Below are 18882 nucleotides of genomic sequence, written 5' to 3' on the forward strand. Positions count from 1 at the left end.
TCGCAGTTCAGTTCCGGTTACCGAGCCTTTTCGCCCCCTTTTCTGTCTTCAAATGGAAATGATTTCCATTGGCCCAAGGTGTCCATGTAAATAGGTGTAAATGAAACCAGATTATGCCTTCCTCCCAGCCCCCTCCTCCCGTGGCAATTGTCATGTGATAGCAAAGAGGTGGCACATTAATGGAGCGCCTCTACAGGGGTCTTTTCTGCTCATGTCACTACATAAAACTATCAGATGGTTAGAGGAAGGCCATGGAGGCATATGCTTTGCTAGTCTTATCATGAAGTCTGTTCACCTCTGCTAGCGGGACAAGCTGACTTACTTTGCAAGAGAGACTTCCAGCAGCCTGCTCACCGCGGAGGCGCGCTCAAACTGGCTCCTTTACGCACGACGCGACTCCAGCTCTGCTCCAACTGAAACTTTCCTCTGCGGCTGTTTTTCAGGACGAGCAGCGAATTTTTTTTTTTTTTGCCAATGAACTAAAGGGAGACTACTTTCTTTTCTGTAAAAATAAAAAAAAAGGAACAATTATTGCTTCATTGAAAAGAGAAAAATATCTAGGATGCCTCGTCCGGGGAGAAACACGTACAGCGACCAGAAGCCACCTTACTCTTACATCTCCCTCACCGCCATGGCGATCCAGAGCTGCCCAGAAAAGATGCTGCCTCTCAGTGAAATCTACAAGTTCATCATGGATAGATTCCCTTATTACAGGGAAAACACTCAGCGGTGGCAAAACTCTCTGCGGCACAATCTGTCCTTTAACGACTGTTTTATCAAAATCCCGCGACGCCCGGACCAGCCAGGTAAGGGCAGTTTCTGGGCTCTGCACCCCAACTGCGGCGACATGTTTGAGAATGGAAGTTTTTTGAGACGCCGTAAAAGGTTCAAAGTGCTGGGTGCATCCGATCATTTGGCTCCCAGCAAGCAGTCAGATGCTGCTCATTACCTCCAGCAGCAAGCCAAACTCAGACTGAGCGCCCTGGCGGCCACCGGGACGCACCTTCCACAGATGTCAACTTACAACCTCGGAGTGACTCAGTCATCTACTTTTAAGCACCCATTTGCCATCGAGAACATCATCGCCAGAGAGTACAAGGTCCCAGGAAGCCTGGCGTTCTCCACCATGCAGTCCATGTCTGCTGGGTATCCGCTCCACAACCAGCTGACTACGGCCTGGCCACACATGTACAACAGCAGCGTGATTGACACGGCGGCGCCTATCTCCATGGCAAGCAGCGACTACAGCGCATATGGCGTGCCCATAAAGTCCCTGTGCCACGGAGGACAGTCTTTACCGGCTATCCCTGTGCCAATCAAGCCAACTCCGACCTCCATGCCCGGGTTTTCGGCGCTACCTCCCCACATCCCCGCGTTTCTATCAAACTCTCCCCAGTCTCTGAGCCCGACTTCCCCACAGACAGCGACGAGCCAAAGCAGCCCCGCAACCCCGAGCGAGACTCTGACGAGCCCCTCCACACTGCAGTCTGTGGCTGTGCACTGACCACCCAAACTGTCCCAGTGAAACGAACTGGTGGCTGCTCCCAGGCCTCCTTTAACCGAACCCAAAGTTTATATTTTCTGCCGTCGGAACTATCAAGGCGAGTTGCAGTTGCATATCGATTTATTTGTGTATGTGTTGAATGTGTCGCTTTAAATTGTGTCAAGTCCAGCACAGAATCGCACAGCGAAGTATTGCTCTTGAAAATATAAATTATTTGATATACTATTTTTCAGTTTGTTGTGAAAAACAAGAGGATCCAGGGGGGATTTTTTTTCTTTTTTTGGCAGCAAGAACTCCAGTGGCAGTTTTCCAGTCTTATCAAATGGCAGAACTTTTGCACCATTTCTGTGGGACCACTGTAATGTCAATGAAATTGAGAGGCAATGGTTCCGTGTTTTGTTTGCTTTTAATAACGGAATGATGACTAAAGTTATACCAAATAGGAGTAGGATTTAGATTTGTTCTTACCATCCCTGTAAAAAAAAAAACAAGAAAAAGAAAAAAAGAAGAGGCAAACTGAGTTATAAAATCTTTTCAGAACTGAAAAGTAGAATTGTGAGACGTCCTCAAAATGCAAGATGTGAATATTACAAACTGATACTGAAATGTTGTAAAATGCACTTTTTAGTTTTATGTTTTAGATATCTATTTTACAGACAAATGTTCTGTGAAACGTTTAATTTAAAAGCAGTGGTGACCACGTGTATCAGATGCTGTAAATTTGTACTTTTTTAGGTAAAGCATGCTTTCTAAAAAAATAATAAGATGTTGTTCCTGTTCCTGTTGTTGTTGTTTTGTTTTTGTTTTTCTCTTTTTTGCAAGCATGCGTGCTTTCCAAAAGTGTGCAAACAGTCTGCAATGAATTGGAAAAAAATGGTCATCAAAATATTTTCTCATTAAAAGTGAAGTAAACAATATGAATGTTTCTGTAGATTTTATCTAAATGTATTATTATTATTATTATTATTATTATTATTATTATTATCATTATTATTATATATTACAAATAATTTTCTTTGGCCATTTGAAAATATATTAATTAGTTCAAGTTTTTCAGGGCCATGAAGTTTGGATATATATTTTAAATTTTACTAATATTACCTACTATATAAATATAATAACAATAATAATAATAATAGTAATTTAGACCTGTGTGTTTCAGAGCAACAGGGAGGGACAGTGAGAGTAGAAATGAATTCTGCAACAGATTAGGATGCAGAGACTTGTGATGCTCTGCCCACAGCGCAGACAACCAGCTTCATTCATCAGGCTGAGCTAAACACCATCAGGCCCAACAGTAAGAGGGGAAGCATAGAGAAATAGCGTTACATATCTCCCAGATCAAATGTTACTGGCTAATAAAAAGAAAAAGAAAAAACGTGTTACATTTGTACTTGTTTTCATGATTGCCCATTTCTACCTTTTTTTTTTTTTTATTTCGTCCTGTTTGATGAAAATTCAGCTCAACAGGTTCTTACATCTAAAAACGCTAAATGTCTACAAGCAAGTACAAGATGCATTTGTATGATTTTCTTTTTTTTTTCGTTTACGTTTACGTAATTTTAGATATTTAGATTAAATTCAATGTAGGATTTATGTGCTCAGCTCCTCTTTGTAAAACCGCCTTTTTCGGGGCATTAAACAAATACATTAGAATTCCCTCACTTTATGCAATCCAGTAGATCAAATAAAGGGTCTCGGGCCACTTCATTCCCCCTCATTCACTTGTATTGAAAGTGCAAAGAATGGTAAACTTAGACTGGGCCACCAGTGTAGATTTAGCCTTTTTTTCAGCAAGACAAAAAGGCTGATTTTTCACAAACACATTGCTGACTGGGGGACTAGGAAACGAGCTGCGAGACCCTTTTGGAATTTAAATCCACCCCTCCCCCTACGGACTGTTTGTACAACAGTGTTAGTTCTTCTGCCCCCCCTCACTTTGTGCGTTTGTGTTTGTAACATTAATTCTGACCCTGGATGACTAAATGCGATGAAAGCGCAACAGTAGATTAAAATTCAGAATCACATTAATCGGAGATTTCATCCCGGGTGGTCAAGACAGTTATATTAAAACGTTATTAAGTTGTCTTTAAAGATTTTCGTTGAAAGCTTTCTAAAAGGAGGTGATACATGTTATTATACATGCATTACACAAGATGGAAAAATGACTGTAATAATGTTAAATACATATATATATATATATATATATATATATATATATATATATATATATATATATATATATATATATATATATATATATATATATATACATATACATATATATATATATATATATACATATACATATATATATATATATATACATATATATATATATATATATATATATATATATATATATATATATATATATATATATATATATATATATATATATGTATATATATATATGCTACATATTTATATTTGTGCATTTTTTAAAGTAATTGATTTGGATTTCATTGTACTGGTGTGTATATGTTGTTATAGCTCAAAAGTTTAAAATAATAAATCAAAGATAAATGTTTAAAAAAATACTGATATTAAAACAAGAAGCAATGCATTGGAAATTCACTTCACACTTAAAACAATTTAACTAAATACTAAGTATTGATTCAGTTAATTCTAAATTATATCAAATTGACTGATTCTGAGAAGCTATTGTAAAAGGAGGAAAATATTATCATCATTATTAGGCTTTTTTCCTAGTCCAATTAAATATAATTAACACCTCCAGTTTTCTTTTTGCAAATGGTTTAAAACCCTTGATGGGATAGAAATTATGTTACAGGTGGAAGCAGAAGTCAGCTCATTAAAGCCAGGAGAACACTTCTCAAACACTCATTTATTACAATCACATTTTCAAAACCATATTTAAAGAACAACTTAATAACATATGAACAAACTTATCCCCAGATACCTTTCCTCTCCTTTTTACACCCACAATCTATAACAATAATGTATATTTTTTAAAACCCATTTCAATTAGATCATCATCAATACTAAACACAGTTGTGTGATCCAAGTCTGTCTTGTCCTTGTATTTTCAACTACATTCCACTTAGACAAAGACAAAGGTCATCATAGGTAGGGGGATGAAATATGGACCACATGCAAAAAAAAAAACCCAGTGTTGTAGTTTAATTAAAATAATTCATTAAAGTGGAAGCCCAAGGTAATTAGCATGTATAATTTATGATTTGCTTAATGCATGCAGGCAGTGGCCTCTGCAATAAACTCAACTTAACCTCAAGTAGGGGACTGATACGGACAGGGTGCTGTTATTTACTGTGTGTTTACTGTTTGTCAAGAGTAAGCAAGTGTTTCAGCAAACCTTGGCCGTTATCTGGCTCCCACTGCACACAAACAACTCGTTCTTTATGCGTTCATCTTCATGAATTTATAAGTAATCATAAGAGAGACCGTCAGATTGGTCATGGGGAAATGAGATTGTCATTTGGCTTCACTTTTTCACATTTACCAACCCTCCACTCCCCTTGTTTTTAGGATTTGCAATCACAGTCATCCAGCTGCCCACTTTTAGTGAAAATAGTTTTTGCCGTCGCTTCTGCAGTTTGAGTTGACAGAATGAGGACAAACACACCACAAGGTAGCAAGTCCTCTCTTTCCTACAGCAGCCTGTCAGGACTGGCTTTTAGGGGAAGCAAAATAATCAACCATAGACGAAACTTGCATTAATTATCCTCTGCAAATGTGTCAGTCCTTGACAAGGCTTTTTGACATTTTCAAACATGGCTACTGGCTGTGTTTTATCACTTCTTGCAAGTACATGTAGTCTTTGTGGGGAAAAAAAAGAAAAAGCAAAGCAAATATTTTCAGATGAAGCTGTGGATCACAGTAAACAAATTTACTATAGTAGTAAACAGAGCAAATTGGGGCTCTCCTGATGGTTGGAAGAAGAACCCATGATTTAAAATTCTTACCCTCAACACCAAACCATTGTCTTTTAAAAGTTGTTAAAGTTTGAAACAACAAAATTAAAATATTCTCTTGAGAATTGAATTCTTGACATTTCAACGTGATCCCCAGTTATCTTATTTTACCTCATCATTATATGTAAGTGCTTAAATAAGGGGTAATAACGTGTGACCGCTATAGGCTAAATACATTACATGGATTTGGTGGAGGTCAAAGGGCAGGTATAGTGGGCAGCTGGAGGCAGAGTCGGGGGAATGCAGCAACATCCAAGGCTGGCTCAGCCAAACACCCATGTGTGCATGAAATTAGAGTGTCAACATGTGATTCATGCTGCTGGGTGGTGACTGTGAAACAAATTATGTCAGTGGGTGGCAGCGGCGAAATTCCTCTGAGCTGCAGCAGACAGTGGCTACGGTCGTAGATTCAGGTTTATAAACTGGAAGGAAACTTTTTGGAGCAGTAAATTTAAAGCTTTCTTGTCTGCATTTCTACTCATCTAAAATTGAAAAATCTATTTTAAAGAACTATGTTTGCGGTCTCTCCGTGTCCTGCAGACAGTGTAATTCATAGGCGCTTTAATGGAAGATGGTGTTATAAAAAAGATTCAGTAGTTCAAGGAAATACAGTGATAATAGCTACTCAGGACAAGAAGGTTTATTGTCCGTAATAAGCTGCTGGGAGAAAGTTATAAAGATTCTGCTTTTGCATTGTCAGCAACATTAACGGTTTTTCTTCCAAATAAAAAAAAAAAACAGCAAAAGAAAAAAAAAACAAACTAAACTATGTGCAGAAACGCATGCTTTCACCCCAACTTGCAGTTGACTGAAACATGTACAAACTGTAATCCATTTCTTTGCTCTCTTAGCTGTTGACTGTTTAAGGAGGGTAACACATGTTGTTAAGTTTGTAAAGCCCTCCGGGGCAAGTTGTAAATTGTGACTTTTACCTGTGTAAATAAAGCTATGTTGGCTATTAACACAACTCTAGATGTGATGCTGCTTCTTTGTGCAGAGAGAGTCAGTCACATGCTTTCACATTTATTTATCATACATGTGATGCAGCCCTCTGTAGCTCTGTGAGAATTTAGTTGTATCGCTTGTTATTGCCTGAGTGTTTGTGAGTGTTGGGCGGGTTGAGACAAGGTGGGACCGACCCATCCAACAGAAAACCATTCATCAAATTTTGGGCTCCAGCACTGACACCCTCAACTTCCAGCCATTTTATTTCAGACATGAACCTTGCTAAGAATCTGTTTTATAAAAAGATAGATCATACAGCTAAAATTAAGGAAGTTTTGAATTTTTTTTTTTTTTCTTGAACTGAAGTGGAAATTGAGGATATTTAATTCTGGATTAGATTGTGATTTATGAATTTTACTCCCCTGTGTTTGATCTGGAATACCTGTGAGGGGTGTGCGCTGAAAGCCAAAGTGTCTGCTCTGTCCCAACATGTCCGTTCTCACGAACCGGTTGGACTATCGGGATATTTTATAATCATATTTACAAATTCAAATTTCGAAGAAAAATCACCACAAGACTTGAAACCGTTGTTCATGCAGATGCCTGGTGTGGGAAGCGGATAAACGGCCATGCAAACAAGTTGCTTTAATGAAGGTACTTAACAGATTTGACACTACAATGTTTTGCTTCTCAAGTACTTTAGCTGTTAGGTGTTAAAACTGTAACAGATTCTGTGGATTTTAGCAGCCTGCTATTTCCCCTTTTAAAAGTGGGATGAAAAGCTAATTCATCACCTTCCTTAGGATCTTATCGTACCCTCTCAAGTCATAAACTAACACTTACACAGGACTTCAAAGGTGCACTAGGTAGCAGAGGTGAGAGAAGGACCCACATCCACTCGGGGGCCTTCTGGAGATGAGATGGAGCTGATTAGCAGGAGTGCACAGCGGGGCCCCTTGGGGCAGCAGCTGGAGGAGAACTCCCCATGGGAGCACGCTGAGGTGTAAGTTTTGACAGCTCCTGTCTCTTCCCTCTGGATACCGCAGGGTCAGGGCACCCTCAGCGCGCCCAGGCTCTGTGCTGGATAGGAAGTCGGCAATAATTGCCATTCAGCCTGGTGGGACAGTAGCAGAGACAACAATAACCAGTGAAGAACACACAGCCCACTTCCTCTTTGTCTCCATGTGTTTGAAGAAGGATGCTATCTCCTCTCAGATAGAACAAAGCTGCCATAAAGTTCTCACAATCTAATACAGTCTTGCAGGACTTGTTGAGGAAGGCGTTCATCTGGGTGTTGCCAGTCGAAGCTGTACGCTTGGGGTCTTTTCCTATCTAGGAGAAAGCCCAGATGGCTGCATGTTGTTGCATAACAAGACCGCATTGTTTTGTTAATGTAACTTCATCTGTCTTTGATCTGATCTCATGTTGTCATGGCCAGTGTGAAAATCCCTATTAAGTGCATGATCCAGCACCTCTCTCATTGTGATTGTGATAATCTGCTACATTGAAATTCCACTTTGTTCTTTTGTCTCTTTGTTAGTGAACACAATGTGAGGTTAATTAGCAGCCACTGGTAACCTCTGCGTTCCTGGATACTTCATCACATCTGAAGTGTACTTTTCACTGGGAAACGGGACCGCCGGCGCTAACAAGACCAAACACGAGGCCTTGAGCCAGTTGTAAGCAAAGCAGAACACAATTAATCCTTTTCAGACTAACACACCAGCCCAAAATTACAAACTGGAATTGTCTCTTCACATCATTAATTGCTCTTATCGTTTCCTTTCATGACTGAGAATACACAGAGATGGAATTAGCACAGTATCACAGTATTAGCAGATTAGTTTGCACTGACTGCTTTAATCAAACATTAAGAGGCTTTAATTTCATTATCTGATTCCAATGTGTCACAATGTGATTTCTCTTCTTCTGTGGTGCAGGAAGCCTTCAGCACAGCACATTTATCTGCAATATTGCCCTTCTACCACTTCAGATCTCCCCATTCCCTGGTGGTCTAATTTATGTTAAGTCACAAACCTCCCCTATGGCTGTTTTGAAATGTTCAGAATGGAGACTGTGTGCTCCAGGTTTATGCCAGCACCACAATCCCCTGTGTAATTGTTCTCTCTGGGAAAGCACATCTCAGTGAAACCATCTGCAAGTCCATGGGGCAGTTTCCGAAGAATGAGTGGACTTCTTAGGGGGTTCCACTGCAATCCAGTTTCTCTTGTGAAGCAAGTAATTAATTCAAATCTCAGGAAGTCAATAGCTGCCCGGATCAGAGGCATGTAGCACACAGCTGCTGATATCTCCAAACACCCTGTCTGTCTTCCCAGGAAGTCCGCAAACAAAAAGGTTACAATGGGCATGCATACACGGCAGAGGTAAGATCACTTTTAAAGCGTGTACTCCTGTAAAACAGGACGTCACACTTCATTGATATAATATTGATGATGAGAGCTATCGCTACGCTTGGGAAACAGAGTTTTATGAACGATGCAATATCCTCTCAATCAAAAAATCTGTCGGCATCCTGATGATCTATTAGCCATTACTATTTACTTTTAATGTCACACCTGCAAAATCATATCTCCTTGTCTTAGTGCAATGCTCAATTTTCCAAATACTTTGTATTGTTCCCACATGAAGTTTGGACTCCAAATTGCGAACAGAGGAGCGCCAGTTTATGTGGCAATATTTGTGATGATGCATTGAAAAAGTAGAGTTCTTTCCATTTGCTACTCCATTTTCTTTTCTTTTTTTGGGTTTTGGTCTCATTAAATTCATTAGCAAAAGCACAGAATGATGAAATGTGATGAAAGAGCCAGACCAGCACTTTAAGAACCACAAAGAACATCACATGTTTGCTTGCTGCCTCCATCTTTCTTTTCTCTGAGCTGTAAAGTGGAGCAGATGAGATACTCTGACGAGTTACTGTTATTTCTTCTCACAGCGGACCCGTCATCCTCTGTGCTATGTTTCCTGTGTAGGTGCTGCACAGTTCATCACAATTTCACACTTGGAATCAAACTTGAAGTTCTTGCCAGAATGATCTTTGACCTGTCAGGCAAAGATCAGTAGGAGAGGAAAGGTGAGGGTGGGGAGTGAAAATCATATGCTTCCTCTGATGACGGGGCAGGGCTCAGTTAAATGCCTTGTCGGGCTGCTCCCCACACTCTCAAAAATAGAGGTACAAGATAAGGACATTTCTGTACCTATAGGTACATTTTAAAGAAATGTTCTCTCAAAAGTACAATACTGGTCTTTAAGAGACCAGAAGCACACCTTCAGAGTACGAAAAAGGGTTCAAAGTGACATAAAGTACAAATTTGTACCATTTTAACCATAAGGGTACCTGCAGCATTGAAAAATGTAATGTTAATGGCTGTAATGTTACAAACTAGAGCAGAGTTGAGTGACGACAGTAGTACTACTTAACAGTCATTTACTACACCAGACAATGAAGGTCAGATGCTACAAACTAAGTGTATGTCTGGTCAGTATTTTGAGTTTTTGAAGATTATTTCTAGATTAAAGATAAAATAATATTACTAAGTGGCATGGACCAGGTCTAATGCTGTGATAAACATAAAAAACATGACTTGATAAGGTGAGGTTGAACTTCATAAGGTACAAAAATAGACCAGAACTGAAGGGTACAGAAATGTCTCTCAAAAGAGTACACCCCCAGCGACAAGCATTTGTACCTTTTTAGGTACAAGCTGGTACCTCTATTTTTGAGTGTGCACTGCTCATTGTGATCCAACCCACAGAGGAAGCCACTGCTGTGCCTCCAGCTTCATTCTGGCAACAAGTGTAAATAAGGATCTAAATAACAAACAGAGGCATGCAATCCTGCATGTCACGGTGAGCTTCACAAGGCTCAGCTTTAGCCCCGCACCGGCCACCTTAATGACTCTGTCAAAGGGAGCATGCAATGGTTGGCTAATTTCTTTTCTCTGGCATCATTAGATGGCACTGTAGTGGACAAATGAAAAGCGCCAGCCAATGTGTGTGTGAGTCACAGATTACTGACTTTGGCTTTGTTGTAAAGGCTTTTGTGTTTGACAAAAATTTAAGAACAAATGCCAGTCTGTATTACATGTGATAAAAGTAGCCAAACTGGAGTTTCTAATGTAAGCTTTAAGTATGTGCTTTTCCAATATGGAAGTCATTGGATCATCTTTCTTTGGACATTACAGCAGGTTCTTATTTGAAATAATAAAAAAATAACATAGCCTCAAAGACAAAAGAAACCTTTTCAATGAACTACTTCAGCTGATAACAAGCAAATTAATATTTTTCCAAATTGATCAAATGTCAATTTTATTTACTGAATCCATAAAAATAAACTGACATCACTAAAGCAAAAAAAAAAAAAAGTGTTGAAAAGTTCATGTCAAGAATCTCTTTTTTTTCTTTTTTTAAAGGGACCCAGAGCAATTTGGAACATAAAAGCTGTCATTTAATGCATTATTCCATAGTTTGCTTTTAATGCATTATTCCATAGTTTGCTTTTACATCTGATGTCCCCAAAAATGGAGGAGAATTAATCCATTGTTTTTTGTTTTTTTTTAACTGATAATATTTGCAGCAGGGAAGATTTTTTCAGACCTTTATAAGCATCTTCTTTAGCAAGTATAAAGAATAACAGCTAATCCAGATTTCTATCTTTGTCTAATGTTTAAGTCTTTAATACAACCATTGAAAAGAAAAACACATATTTGACGTGTCCAAAGAACTCAGCTTGTTGCCATCAACACTTGTCATCACCTGTTAACATTTTTGTTTGCATGATTTTTAGGCTGTGACACCGTCACCCCAGTCTCACTCCACTTGACCTTTCCCAGTCAGGAGCCCAGCTTCTTACTGCATGAAGTGTGTGTTGTGCAGCTTGATTGAGGGTCCTCAAGCATATCAGCAAGTTATGAGTTTGCCTCCTTCTGACATCCTCCCCAGCTCAGCGAGAGCATTGTGCTTGACTGGAAAAGGGCCTGCCCTTGTGGCCACAAATCAGCAGGGAAAGCAAGCTCGTATCTTCAAAGGGTGGGCTTCTCCCTGTGATTTACAGCCCCCACAGAGACAAAATTAGGCACGGCCACTGTCTCTGCACCTGGGCCTTTATCAAGCAGCCAGGATGAGCTCTTTGCAGAAGACATTCAAATGTACAAGGAGCAGATTAGGCTGACTCAATCTTCTTTTGCCCGGGGAGAGAGAGGGAGAGAAGGGGGGAAAAGAAAGAAAGAGTACCGGCTGACTTCAAAAAGACCTCTTCCCCTCTGCTTCTTGAATGAATGAATGGGTTCGGGAATGAAAACAGCCTTGTGTATTCAAAGTGCTAATTCACAACTTATTCCTCTAATACACTCATGAAGCACTTTTAATTGTGTTAGTTCGCATTCCAAAGACATGTTTGTAGCTTTTAATTGGGGGTCTCTTTGAAATCATTGAAATGTATGACTTGTGGGGCCAGCTTAAACAGTTCTTATGTGCTTGGCTTGGAGGCTGCTTGGCTGCCTTTCATTCCCATGCCTGGGTGGCACCCAAATATTGACTGTTGGTGTAAAAGTGGTCCAGAAACTGTGCAAACATTAATCATCACTGCAATATCTAAATTATACACATATCAGAGATGCATAGGTAGTTTTTTTTTTTTTTGCGTAAAAGTGGAAAAATGAAGGATTTTTTTCAACTTTTTAGTAGTCTATCGTTCTGCTTTTTTGAGAACAGATGGGATCTTTAGGAGTATTTTAAAGTGTGTGTTTGCCCTCTTAAATAGATAAAACTGAATGGGAAGGTGGTTTTTGCAAGTCCAGCAATGATGTTTGGCTTAAGGAGGAGGATAAGTGGTGAACAGGCTATAGCATGACACCCTGTCAATCTCTGCACATGTCTGAAGTGTTCAATAGAATTTGGCAACCTCTGCAAGTCTCAGTTACTTTATTCAGAAAAAGAAAGAAAAATCTATGGACTTCTTTCTCCTTGAATGAATTCTTTCTTAGGCCATTCTGCCTTTCCTCTCCTGAATCATCCTTTAATCCGAAGAAAAGGCCCAGAGAGCTGGCTGTCATTTAATGCTGCCTCTGCCAGGAGTCTTAGCTTAAATAAAGTCAGTGTAGCATGAATCTAATTCTGTGGATGTATGGGTCCGGGACGGTGACTGTTGCGTCTGGAGAGCCAATCCTCCTCCTGCTGAAGAAAAAAAAAAAAAAAAAAAAAGCTTCGTGCAAATGCTTGGCGACTGCACAGTTACCATCACTGAAAGGACCACCCACTTAGGGTTGAGAGGGGATTTGAAGCTGCCTGCTCATTCCTTTCCAGGCCTTTTTGATACTGTTTTAGCTCATCCAATTGTACCACTCTTACCATTAATCCATAGGTTTGTGTGAGCAAGCTTTACTTGTTAGTATTTCTAGCTGGATCCTTTCCATGTGTATTTTAATACACAGTGATATACTTTTATTGGGTCATGGCCTATACCAACAATACATTTTAGGTTATTGTTTTTAGATAAAAGGTATGAAACATGATTTTTATTTTATATTTAAAATGATGTATGGATAATATAATATTCATTATTAATGATGCATGTGTCAGATACACATAGAAAAATTACTTATCCACTTCTCATGTTTAAAACAAAGTGAAAATCTATTTCTGCGAAAGGCATCCCTCTGAAGCTCACGGGACATTTGCTTTTCTTGTCGGAATTTCAGTGGATCCCATGTAGCGTTTCCCGACGCTTTTCCCAGATTTCTTTGAAGTCTTGTATATTTGGATTTCCCGCTTCACTGCTCCACCCCAACATCTTCATTTCCAACTGCCTGTCTCCATTTACAACCTGTTTTTATCAACTTTTTTCACAAAGCACAACAAAACAGAGGGAGGAGAGCCTCGCTACTTGCGGGGGGCTAACACAGCTAGGAACATTGTCCATGAACTTCTCCTCATCTCCATCCCCCAGTGTTATAGACAAACAGTCCTTTCCATATGCAGCGGACGGGGTCATGGCGTTAACAGAAGGAGGAATGCTTTGGAGAGAAAATATTGTTCAGCAATGACACAGAAGTAATTTGGGTCTCACTGAGTGATTTCATCAGGGTCTTTTGTTGCCTCAAAGTGTTTGACCCAGAGGTCCCTGTCAGCCCTGTTGTTAATGGGAGCCGGAGCAGAGTGACAGCCTCAGAAAGTAAAACATTTTACTACTAATAGCGGGCCTCCAGAGGCTTAGGCATAAATATTTAAGCTCTTCTCCCTTGTCCCAAATACTGGGGGGTCTCCATGGTGCATTTATCTGTAACGTAAGAAAATGAGCAAATATATCCGCTGGATGCTACCAACACAGCTATTTGGCACTTTTTTTTTCTCAGCATTGTCATGATAAGTTAAGTGAAAGTTTTTGTTTCGCCCAAAGCTGCAGTAAAATACAAAGCACTCAGCACCTAGCCTCTTACGTTTGCAGAAATATGAACTTTTAAAAACACTTCACTCCAGACTTCCCTATTATATCCTGGCATGGCCATAGCTTTGGCCTTTCTCTCAAAGTAAACTTCATTAAAAAGGCTGTGTGGCTTGTGAAGGTGGTCTGACGTGCCTTGAATGATGGTCTTCACAAACAAAGCTGCTACACAAGCCATCGAATTATCTCTGTCAAACTTTGGCGTAATCTGAGCTGATCCTCTTAAAAATATTTAAATGAAAACATTTGCACATCAATGGGCTCCATGGCAACGCTGTGTGTATTTCTCTTTGGGGGGGTGCCTCTTTAACACCGAGCTTTAGAAAAGCACATCTCTTCTGTTGTGTTGACAAACAACAAAACAAACAATATTAAATGGAGGAGCTGAGGTTTTTCACATCATTGATGGATAGAGGAATCTGAAAGGCTGCAGGAACCCACGGTGAATGAATAGCTACTCAAGTTGGAGACGTTGGTAATTGTGAGATGTGTCGTTATACATGGGTTATAAACCAGAATGAGGAGCATTTTGAATAAGATGACGAAGTTGCGAGGGTGAACCGAACTCAGGAGTCTTCATAAGTATTCACTGAGCTGCTTCATCAGCTTTATAGCTGCATATTATTCATCTGGATTGTGAAGCATGTGAGTGAGGAGCATCTCTCCCCCTGGTGGTTGAAAATAAATTTGTCTTCTTGAACTTAAAATCATCTCCCTGCTCAGGCTCGGCTTCTTTTCCCAAAACAGCTTTTTCTGAATTCATTAACTATACAAAAAGAAAGAGAGAGAGAGAGAGAGAGAGAGAGAGAAAAGATGGTGTAACAGTGCAACTGTTGCAGGAAAATGTGATAATGTTTGTGAAAATAATAATGTGACTGTTTTTCTTCCTCTGCATGCTGGGAGATGGGCGATATTAATATAGCTTGTGGCTTCATTGGGTTTCAGATGGTAGATTAATTAATTTGTGGCTAATAGGCACAAACATGAGAAAACAAACTTCTTTACTTTAAGCTCGGGCTCCACATGCATCTAAGTAAGTAATGTAAATTATGCAGATTGTTTTGATTATTTTGACAAAGAGGTTTTTGTAAGAAGTGCTTTAGAAGATTACGGCTTCCTGGCAATTTATCAATGAATCACTTCCATAAATAAGCTGCTTATGTGACTAAAAGGCTTTGCTTTAACAAATATATTACAGGGATTAATGTTACGTTCCAGCTTTAAATGAAAAGGTGGTGCCACTTTTAACATACAAAAACATTTATACTGTAGAATCCAACACAAATATACACAAAGTTTTCAATATGTAACATTTTACTGTTAGTTATTTATCGCTGTTACTTTTTTCTCTTTTTTGGGAGAATGACAGTGTTAGTGCTAGTTCTCACACAATACATGACTTATTTTAGATGCTAATTATAATTTGCTGTCCTCTAAATCTTCTCTTTTATCTTCAGCTTTCCCAGAAGAAACTGGATCTCTGATGCAACACATAAAAAAGATATGAGGCTCAGCACGGCCTTGTAATTCTGCTGCAATCCATGCCTGCAAACAGATAGCTCCCAGAAAAAAAAAAGACACCCCCCCCACCCCTTTAAATATGCTTTAATCAGCAGAACATCAATTAAGAGTTTGGATATAAAATGTCACCTTGGTGTTTCAGGGGGGAGTTTGTCCCCTCAAGCTTTCATATGGAGAACATAGAAATTCTTTCTTATGGTAATTCTCTGATTGCACTGTGTGCCAACACCGGTTTTGCTCTCATTTACTTGGGGTATTAATTATAGCTATTTGCAAAGTTTCAGAACTCAGCAAAGCTATTACATCCAAACAGTTGTACCAAAGAAATAAATTAGTTCAAACATGTTTTTTTTTGCACATGGGTTCATTTAAAGTAGGAAATGTTTATAGAGTCTGTTGACACGGCCACAACAAACTTAACTTGAAAAATAAAACAGGTTGGCAGCATTGAGAATTACATTAATTTTGAAATACTTAAAACTAGTGCGCATACTTTTAACTTGTAAAATCTCAAATAACTGTACAAAAATTTCTACTTGATCAACTATTATTGCTTGAAAAAAAATGACTCATTTGCCACAAGTGGTCTCTTTTCATCTAAATTGAAACATTCATTCACTCAAAGCATGAGCAAATGTTTCCTTTGATGTATGTCAAAACTATTAGCTAAAAAATAAAGAACAAAAAGTAAAGGCTGGATTCGGAAGTGGGACCACAACAAATCTACTTCCCCTGATGATGTGGTGCAAACAGTAGCAATAAATCTTCCTGAAATGCAGGATGCACACATATCTGCCTATACACAGAGGTAGGACTGTGCAGCAGATACCAGCCAGGCTCAGCCCCATGTGATCATTTTCAGAAGTTAAACAGCCATAAAAGGCTTGAGAACTCTGACCTTCACAATCTAACTAAGCAAGAGGAGCCAATGATGTGGAACAGACCCATCAGAGCACTCACACGATGATAAACTATGCTCCAGCTTTGCTAAAAAATAACTGTATGTCTTCGATGACATATATAGCACCAGCATTTCAATACGATCCCAATTTATTTTGCACTAAAATGGTTTATTGTCGGCTATAAAGCATATGCAGCAAGAGGAGGAAGGACGAGGCTGCTTTCAGTGCAGCGAGGATGTCTCAAAGGCACATTGTTCTCTGTGTAGAGCAAGAGCACATCTCAGTGATGTGTCTCAGCTCGACTAGAAGGCCGTAAAAACTATCAAAACTTATAAACCTTATCATTAGTCTGCCTCTTGTCACTCATTCTTGCGATTTCACTCACAGCTAGCTGTTTTTCGTTTCACGACTTTCTATAAACTTATGACAAACTTCTATCATAAATGGGAATTTTGGAACAACAACCAAAAAAAAAAAAAATTGTCATTTGATCTCATATGAAACATTTTATGTTTTTAACAACCCGCCAGCAGCAAGCAAAGCACACGCACAAATTAGAATTCAATGAATTTACAGACATTTAGCCTCTCGAGCAATATGCAATATTTGTCACTTTGTGTCAAAAAGTTGTCATAGAAAATAAAGAGGATTTTTTAAAAAGGAAAAAAAAATGGAGGGGGCGCTTGTTGTGAGATGACATGTCGTGATACGGGGTCATTTACAATCCCATAACATATTCAGACACTGAGCAGATAAGCGAGCGATACATCTTTCACCATCCCTGCCCTTCACACTTGTCATAGCAGCACCATAAACAGCATCCATAACAATTGCGTCCACTGAGGGAAAACCTGCAATACGCAGAGGAGCCTGGAGCTAGGGCACTCTTTGTAAAGAAATTGATATGCTTCTGAAGTCTCAGTGAAAATATGAAAAACATTTTTTTCTTTCTCAGGCAATATATTCTAAATAAGAGTTTCATTCTGCTGAAAACAGACGTATAACTGATGAATAATGTAGTATTTATTAAGAGAATGGTTCTATTTGTATTATCATTATTGTTGGATCATATTGTATTTGTACTTGGTAGATGAATTCTTTATAGCTGTGTAATTAATCATAATTAAGAAGATTCTGACAAGTGTTTGGGGACAGAGCAGACAGAACCCTCTCTCTATATTCCCAGGGAGAGCAATAAGAAATGATATGAGAGGTATGCAGGCAAACTAATGAGATACGCTTCCAGTATAGGTCTTGTTATGATCTTTGGTTTCCTCTGTGTTAAGGGAGATCATTGAGGGGTTCAACCCCTGGCTGGAGAAGGGAGGACATACGTTGCCGTGTTTCTCTAAAGCTCCTCCTTAGATCTATTACAGTGCATCTCACAAGGCTAAGTACCATTTAATTTAGTTGCCCTCCCATATTTATCTTCAGCAGGTGATTTATGGGGTTTGAACGTATGCGCTGCAAATGTAAGGTTTATCTCTCTACTGTTGTCATGCCACAGTTTCATGCAATGTTAAAAAAAAAAAACAGTCAACTTTGCCTTTGAATAGGTTTTATGATGCAAGTCACCATAAATACTGATAGATTTGGGTTTGTGTGTGTTTTTTCAGTTGGCGGTTATAAAATGTCAATATGACATAAGTTTATTAATGACATCTAAGTTGTTTATGCGATCTATTTAATAAAGAACCATCTCGTTTTCTTGTCCCTAATCCTAAACAAGTATTCAAGTATGCGTAACCAAAGATATGGCAATAAAAATAAATAAATAAAAACGTAATATATTAAATATAAATATAAATATAAATATAAATATAAATATAAATATAAATATAAATATAAATATAAATATAAATATAAATATAAATATAAATATAAATGTATAGATGTTGGACGTGATGTTTAGACAGGATGTTTGGACGGGAAATACCAAAATCTGACTTTAGTGTTCACATGCACTTTTTTTGTCCATTTGATTGAACACATCAGGAACGAAAACAACTGACAAACAGTGTATTTAGTGACCACATATTCATACCTTACATTTAATATGGAACGCTTATTATACATACATCTAATACTTGTTCTAATAATAATAATAATAATTTAAAAAAAGCCATTTATGTTTTAAGACATTTCTATCTACTTCTGGGTCAAACACCCTGACTGGAAATGAACTAATTTGAGCCCCCAAAAACTGATGCATTCAAGAGAAATCCAGCTTCCAGCAAGATTATCTGTCTGGTTGTTTAAATTTTCCAAAATGATCTTATTCACATTCACTTCAGTCTGTCTGATACCTTAACCAGATTCTTTTTCTAATGTCAAATAATCCTATATGTATCTTGAGCCCCTCAAAACACTCAAAAGAAATCAAGACTAGTTTCCTTCATAACCTAAATCCAATCCCAACCCCTAATAGGTCATTATTAATTATTTTTCTTTAATAATGTTTAGAATGGTAGCAACGATCAGTCACTTTCTGTCTACTTACAGTGGTTAGGTTTAGGAAATGTCGGCTGTTAGAGTGGTTTTGATTTGGAGAAGCATGCTGAAAAAAACAACAACATTGGGTGCTTTTATGTTAAT

The 18882-nt window shown here is 38.5% G+C and overlaps 1 protein-coding gene across 1 annotated transcript; it reads left to right on the forward strand.

Annotated features, from left to right (window-relative positions):
- Window positions 1–562: 562 nt before the first annotated feature.
- Window positions 563–1504, forward strand: foxb1a (forkhead box B1a; the record flags this gene model as incomplete). The annotated part of the gene is made up of 1 exon (XM_079255742.1): window positions 563–1504. One exon carries the CDS (start codon window positions 563–565, stop codon window positions 1502–1504), a length of 942 nt encoding a protein of 313 aa, XP_079111868.1.
- Between the last annotated feature and the right edge of the window lie 17378 nt (window positions 1505–18882).

This window comes from Telmatherina bonti, assembly GCF_933228915.1.
Source record: "Telmatherina bonti genome assembly, chromosome: 2".
In the NCBI taxonomy this organism is placed as follows: Eukaryota; Metazoa; Chordata; class Actinopteri; order Atheriniformes; family Telmatherinidae; genus Telmatherina; species Telmatherina bonti.